The sequence below is a fragment of the Sinocyclocheilus anshuiensis genome, unplaced genomic scaffold (genome assembly GCF_001515605.1).
Source record: "Sinocyclocheilus anshuiensis isolate Anshui unplaced genomic scaffold, SAMN03320099.WGS_v1.1 scaffold598, whole genome shotgun sequence".
In the NCBI taxonomy this organism is placed as follows: Eukaryota; Metazoa; Chordata; class Actinopteri; order Cypriniformes; family Cyprinidae; genus Sinocyclocheilus; species Sinocyclocheilus anshuiensis.
This window is the reverse complement of record NW_015547660.1, coordinates 833,124-840,934: the sequence shown is the minus strand read 5'-3', so window position 1 is coordinate 840,934 and position 7,811 is coordinate 833,124. Positions and strand designations below refer to the sequence as shown.

Here is a 7,811-nt window from a genome sequence, read left to right as displayed (position 1 = left end):
GCTTGTTTTCAGTTTTGACGTGAACAATATCTTCTCCGCATTGATTGTTCTCTTTTTCCGCAATATATTGAATGAACAACGTAGCAGCGCCGCATCTAGTGGCTTCAACTGGATAGGCTAACAAAAGCATTCAAATGCAATGACACCTACATCGTCGTCGCATTTCTTGCTCCACTGATAAGACACTGTACACCTAAAATTCGAATGCAACGTTTTTGCATTCGAATGTGGATTTTTATTTTAAATTCGACGAATATTCGAAATTCGAAAAAAAATTTTTGACAGCCCTAGTTAGTAGTTATTTGACATGAGGACTTAAAATAATTCCATATTTTAAAGGGGGTTAGTCAGTTATTTTATTTCCACCCTAATCTGAAATGTCAGGGTTTTTTCCTCCCTCCATCCACAAAATTCCCAGCCAAATTATACTGTTTTTGGACAAACACCAGGGTCGTGTGGTAATTTAAAAGTAAGAGTTTAAAAGCAGGAATTAATCCAAAACTCGTTTTGGAAATATTTTTTGACCACTGCTAAGTGCTGTACGGTTGCTTTGCATGGTAATGTGTGTATTTTTGTATCAATGGAGTCTTTTGTGACAGAAATGTTTGAAATTATTTACACTAATAGTTGAGGCGCCTCTGTACCACATTTAGTGGGAGCGCTTAAGATAACAAAGCGGAGCCAAAATGGGGCATACACTATTGAAATAGTCGATTAAAATTGCAGCAAAAGTATGTGATAACATTTTATATATATATATATATATATATATATATATTAGTGCATTAGTGCATGTTCTTCATCAGTATATTTGTCTTGTTTCCAGTGCAAATGTTTACAGATTCTTAAATCAAGATACATTTCCTTGAAAAGCAAAATGACAAAATATGAAGTCTTGTTTCATGAAAAAATTATCAAAATGAAGTGAGTTTATGATTGAAACAATAACAAATATCTGGCAATGGTCTCAAAAATCCACTTAATTCAAAAGGAAAACAAGTTTTCACTCGCCACATATTTGTTCTTGTTTTAAACATAAGCTCATTTCATTTTGTTCAGTTTCTCAGAAAATACGACTTCATATCTTCAATTTGCATCTCAAGTAAAACGTGTCTTGATTTAAGGATGTTTAAATATTTATACTGGAACATTTAATGCAATGACTCTGATTTAAGACCTTCATTTGTGGAAGGCTGAATTAAGCCCCACAGAAACCCTGTCATGGTTTATTTAATGGCACTGCTGAAATCTACAATTGAAATGCACATGAATTATGAGGTGTTAATTATTGAAAGCAACTACGATAATTCTTTGTATTGCTGTACAGACAAAAAATAAATAAATGCAAACAGAAGCAACATTGAGTTACAGATAAAGCATGTTGTAGCCCCTAGTGGCTAGTGGCTTATTGCATGTAAAAATGTGCTAAAAATTCAAATACGAGTCCATAATCCATAATAACGCTTCCTCCAGTGAAAAAGTGGTCTGGTGTGAATCAGGAGAGAAATCTGCACAGATCAAGCACCGATTATAAACCAAAACAGCTCTGAACAAATATTGTGGATGGACTTTTTCACTGGAGGAAGCAAAATGATGGATTATGGACTCGTATTTTAGTCAGAAGCAACAGATTATTGTTATGTTTTTATCAGCTGTTTGGATTCTGACGGCACCCATTCACTGCAGAGGATGGAAGGAATCTCCAAATCTAATGAAGAAACAAACTCATCTACATCTTGAGGGGGATAACGCTTTCAGCAAATTTCCATTTTTGGGTGAACTATCCTTTAAACCATGATAGTACAAGCTGAAGCATAGAAATCTGGACACAGCAAGACACTGACAATTTGCTTGCACTAAACTCCCGTGTGCCTTCAGGAGCAGTTGAATGAACAACGTAGCAGCGCCGCATCTAGTGGCTTCAACTGGATAGGCTAACAAAAGCATTCAAATGCAATGACACCTACATCGTCGTCGCATTTCTTGCTCCACTGATAAGACACTGTACACCTAAAATTCGAATGCAACGTTTTTGCATTCGAATGTGGATTTTTATTTTAAATTCGACGAATATTCGAAATTCAAAATTTTTTTTGACAGCTCTAGTGTGTTCTGGGTGGTTGTTAGGGCATTCTAAGTGGTTACTAAGGTGTTGTAAGGTAGTTTCTAGGCTAGTGTGTTATGGATGATTGTTAGGTGGTTGCTAGGTCTTTCTAGGTTGACAGTGATTGCTAATGCATAGTTTGGTGGTTTCTAAACTAATGTGTTCTGGGTGGTTGTTAAAGCATTTTAGGTTGTTGCTAGGGTTTTCTGGGTGGTTGCTAGGTGCTTGCATGCTGATTTTGAGTGGTTGTCAGGGCATTCTGGGTGGTTACTATGGTGTTGTTAGGTGGTTTCTAGGTTAGTGTGTTCTGGGTGGTTGTTAGGTGGTTGCTAGAACATTCTAGGTTGCCTGAGTGATAGCTAATGCAGAGTTTGGTGGTTTCTAAACTAATGTGTTCTGGGTGGTTGTTAAAGCATTTAAGGTTGTTGCTAGGGCATTCTGGGTGGTCACTATGGTGTTGTTAGGTGGCTTTAAGACTAGTGTGTTTTGGATGGTTGCTTAGGCATTTTAGGTTGTTGCTAGGATGTTCTGGTTAATTGCTAATGCATTGTTATGTGGTTACTAGTCTAGTGTGATCAGATTGATTGTTAGGTGGTTGCCAGGGCATTCTAGGTGGTTACTAATTTGTTGTTAGTTGGTTTCTAGTCTAGTGTGTACTGGGTGGATGTTAGGTGGTTGCTAGGGCATTCCAGGTGGTTACCAAGGTGTTTTCTAGGCTAGTGTGTTCTGGGTGGTTGCTAGGTGGTTGCCAGGGCATTCTAGGTGGTTACTAATTTGTTGTTAGTTGGTTTCTATTCTAGTGTGTTCTGGGTGGTTGTTAGGTGGTTGCTAGGGCATTCTGGGTGGTTACTTATGTGTTGTTAGGGGGTTTCTAGGTTAGTCAAGTCAAGTCAAGTCCCCTTTATTTATATAGCGCTTTTAACAATACAGATTTTGTCAAAGCAACTTTACAGTATTAAATAGGAAAATAGAGTGTCAATAATGCAAAAGGAGAATAGAAAACACTAAATTTTCAGTTAAATGCAGTTCATCATTGAATTCAGTGATGTCATCATCCAGCTCAGTTTAGTTTAAATAGTATCTGTGCAATCAAGTCGACGATATCGCTGGAAATTAAGTGTCCCCAACTAAGCAAGCCAGAAGCGACAGCGGCAAGGAACCTAAACTCCATCGGTGACAGAATGGTTAGTGTGTTCTGGGTGGTTGTTAGGTGGTTGCTAGGGCATTCTAGGTGGTTACTAAGGTGTTGGTAGGTGGTTTCTAGGCTAGTGTGTTCTGGGTGGTTGTTAGGTGGTTGCTAGGGCATTCTAGGTGGTTACTAAGGTGTTTTTGGGTGGTTTCTAGGTTTGTTGTTGCTAGGGTGTCCTGGTTAATTGCTAAGGCATTGTTATGTGGTTACTAGACTAGTGTGTTCTGGGTGTTTGTTAGGCTGTTGCTATTGTGTTCTAAGTGGTATCTAGGGCATTCTGGGTAGTTGCTAAGGCATTGTTAGGTGGTTTCTAGGCTAGTGTATTATAGGTGGTTGCTAGGGCATTCTGAGTGATAGCTAATGCAGAGTTAGGTGGTTTCTAAACTAATGTTTTCTGGGTGGTTGTTAAAGCATTTTAGGTTGTTGCTAGGGGTTTCTGGGTGGTTGCTAGGTGCTTGCATGCTGCTTTGGGGTGGTTGTCAGGGCATTCTGGGTGGTTACTCAGGTGTTGTTAGCTGGCTTCAAGACTAGTGTGTTTTGGATGGTTGCTAAGGCATTTTAGGTTGTTGCTAGGATGTTCTGGTTAATTGTTAAGGCATTGTTATGTGTTTTTGGGCTAGAGTGTTCTGGGTGGTTAATAGCAGAGGTGGGACCAAGTCATTGTCTTGCAAGTCACAAGTAAGTCTCAAGTCTTTGCATTCAAGACTCGAGTCAAGTCCCGAGTCAAGACGGGCAAGTCCAAGTCGAGTTGCAAGTCCTCAACTTTAATAACTTGCTAATACGTAAAACAGACGCTCATTTATCGCCACCTACTGACTTAGGTCTACAGAAATAGACATAGCTTTATTGACATGATTGTCGGGCATTTATAGTATTTACAAAACATTTATAATACTTCAAGTCTTAAACAAAACGTTGATACAGAACATTAATTACTGGGCAAAGAGATAAATGAAATGATGCGGTAAAGTAAATATGTAACAATAGTTATAATATATAGAAATGTTAAATAAAAATAAGAAACCATCAGTGAATGGGTTTAAAAGACGGATTGGATGATGCATTTTCTTATAGCTCTATATTATTTTATGTTGGTTACTTATGTGTTGTTAGGGGGTTTCTAGGTTAGTCAAGTCAAGTCAAGTCCCCTTTATTTATATAGCGCTTTTAACAATACAGATTTTGTCAAAGCAACTTTACAGTATTAAATAGGAAAATAGAGTGTCAATAATGCAAAAGGAGAATAGAAAACACTAAATTTTCAGTTAAATGCAGTTCATCATTGAATTCAGTGATGTCATCATCCAGCTCAGTTTAGTTTAAATAGTATCTGTGCAATCAAGTCGACGATATCGCTGGAAATTAAGTGTCCCCAACTAAGCAAGCCAGAAGCGACAGCGGCAAGGAACCTAAACTCCATCGGTGACAGAATGGTTAGTGTGTTCTGGGTGGTTGTTAGGTGGTTGCTAGGGCATTCTAGGTGGTTACTAAGGTGTTTTTGGGTGGTTTCTAGGTTTGTTGTTGCTAGGGTGTCCTGGTTAATTGCTAAGGCATTGTTATGTGGTTACTAGACTAGTGTGTTCTGGGTGTTTGTTAGGCTGTTGCTATTGTGTTCTAAGTGGTATCTAGGGCATTCTGGGTAGTTGCTAAGGCATTGTTAGGTGGTTTCTAGGCTAGTGTATTATAGGTGGTTGCTAGGGCATTCTGAGTGATAGCTAATGCAGAGTTAGGTGGTTTCTAAACTAATGTTTTCTGGGTGGTTGTTAAAGCATTTTAGGTTGTTGCTAGGGGTTTCTGGGTGGTTGCTAGGTGCTTGCATGCTGCTTTGGGGTGGTTGTCAGGGCATTCTGGGTGGTTACTCAGGTGTTGTTAGCTGGCTTCAAGACTAGTGTGTTTTGGATGGTTGCTAAGGCATTTTAGGTTGTTGCTAGGATGTTCTGGTTAATTGTTAAGGCATTGTTATGTGTTTTTGGGCTAGAGTGTTCTGGGTGGTTAATAGCAGAGGTGGGACCAAGTCATTGTCTTGCAAGTCACAAGTAAGTCTCAAGTCTTTGCATTCAAGACTCGAGTCAAGTCCCGAGTCAAGACGGGCAAGTCCAAGTCGAGTTGCAAGTCCTCAACTTTAATAACTTGCTAATACGTAAAACAGACGCTCATTTATCGCCACCTACTGACTTAGGTCTACAGAAATAGACATAGCTTTATTGACATGATTGTCGGGCATTTATAGTATTTACAAAACATTTATAATACTTCAAGTCTTAAACAAAACGTTGATACAGAACATTAATTACTGGGCAAAGAGATAAATGAAATGATGCGGTAAAGTAAATATGTAACAATAGTTATAATATATAGAAATGTTAAATAAAAATAAGAAACCATCAGTGAATGGGTTTAAAAGACGGATTGGATGATGCATTTTCTTATAGCTCTATATTATTTTATGTTCTTATATAGGCTATTCCTTCAACAAATATTGATAATAACAAATTGTTTAAATTCCATGCTGTCTTGGAAACGAGTGCAATAATAATTATAATCATGAACTTTCACTGTCTTTATGATATTCTTCATTCAAAATAAAATATTAATATTTAAATAATCCTAGGGTTTGAGTTAATATCTCGAGGTTAAATGTCTCGAACGTGTCCGGCCCCACACCGCTCACAGGTTTAATTATGTTACTAACAGGTTACTAATTATGGCTGTATGTGCTGCTTTGGGGTGGTTGTCAGGGCATTCTGGGTGGTTACTCAGGTGTTGTTAGCTGGCTTCAAGACTAGTGTGTTTTGGATGGTTGCTAAGGCATTTTAGGTTGTTGCTAGGATGTTCTGGTTAATTGTTAAGGCATTGTTATGTGTTTTTGGGCTAGAGTGTTCTGGGTGGTTAATAGCAGAGGTGGGACCAAGTCATTGTCTTGCAAGTCACAAGTAAGTCTCAAGTCTTTGCATTCAAGACTCGAGTCAAGTCCCGAGTCAAGACGGGCAAGTCCAAGTCGAGTTGCAAGTCCTCAACTTTAATAACTTGCTAATACGTAAAACAGACGCTCATTTATCGCCACCTACTGACTTAGGTCTACAGAAATAGACATAGCTTTATTGACATGATTGTCGGGCATTTATAGTATTTACAAAACATTTATAATACTTCAAGTCTTAAACAAAACGTTGATACAGAACATTAATTACTGGGCAAAGAGATAAATGAAATGATGCGGTAAAGTAAATATGTAACAATAGTTATAATATATAGAAATGTTAAATAAAAATAAGAAACCATCAGTGAATGGGTTTAAAAGACGGATTGGATGATGCATTTTCTTATAGCTCTATATTATTTTATGTTCTTATATAGGCTATTCCTTCAACAAATATTGATAATAACAAATTGTTTAAATTCCATGCTGTCTTGGAAACGAGTGCAATAATAATTATAATCATGAACTTTCACTGTCTTTATGATATTCTTCATTCAAAATAAAATATTAATATTTAAATAATCCTAGGGTTTGAGTTAATATCTCGAGGTTAAATGTCTCTTGGCCACAATAAACCGAACGTGTCCGGCCCCACACCGCTCACAGGTTTAATTATGTTACTAACAGTTTACTAATTATGGCTGTATGTAGTGCTTCAGTCATTGATGTGTGCTGTAAATGTCCGTCAGGTTCCAGACAGGTTCCTGGAGGTCGCTGAAGTCGCTCTTCAGGAGTTCTTTAGTGCCATTTCCCTCTCTAAAGACTCGGACCCCTCCTGGAAGAAAGCCATCTACAAAGTCATCTGCAAACTGGACAGCGATGTTCCCGAGGATTTCAAATCACCTTCCTACCTGTAAACAGAGCACGCCACCTACAGGACGCTTCATGTGTGGACACATGCCGTTTATTTATCATAAGCATCAATCATAAATGTTCCTTTTTATAAGTGAATTGTCAGCTTTAGACGAAAAATCGAAAAATATTTTGCTGTTGACTGAAATGCAAGGTTTGTTTCATGTTGTCTTTGGAATAGGCTTGTTTATTAATAGTTTGGATTTTGGGTTTTAATGTAATATATTTTGATTTCATAATGCCACTGTAGACGAATGTGTGCTGTGTTTTTTGTTCAGATGTGTTATGAAAAGCAGTTATGATTTGTGATTTAATGTGGATTTGTCTGTTGAGTTTCCGATGTGGGGTGTCTCATGAAACATCTGTAATAATTATTTAAAAAAGGTGTAAATAAGTATAATTTAGCTGTATAATAAGTGAAATATTGACGTTTACAGATAAAAACATTATATTGCATGTAGAAGCAGTTCTCTCAAATTTGGACAATATACTTATTTATCATGCACATTAGTTTGCATACTTTTGTTTATCATTATATCTAGCAATGTGTGGTTTTCCATTTAATAATAAAATATTCATATTGTAGCAGTTTTATATTGTATGTTTTTATGGTTCAGATATATTTACTTTCTTTAAACATAAATAAATAATTTACAAAAAAATGTATAAAATACAATTCTGTCACT

General features: G+C 37.1%; 1 protein-coding gene across 1 annotated transcript in view; it reads left to right on the top strand.

The window, feature by feature from the left end:
* LOC107702233 (prospero homeobox protein 1-like) overlaps positions 1–7,464 on the top strand; it is a 22,676-nt gene extending 15,212 nt beyond the window's left edge. Inside the window, exon 5 of the mRNA XM_016504480.1 lies at positions 6,963–7,464. Coding sequence (XP_016359966.1) covers positions 6,963–7,130 — 168 coding nt within the window. The 3' untranslated portion in view covers positions 7,131–7,464. The remainder of the gene's footprint in view (positions 1–6,962) is intronic.
* Positions 7,465–7,811: the final 347 nt, after the last annotated feature.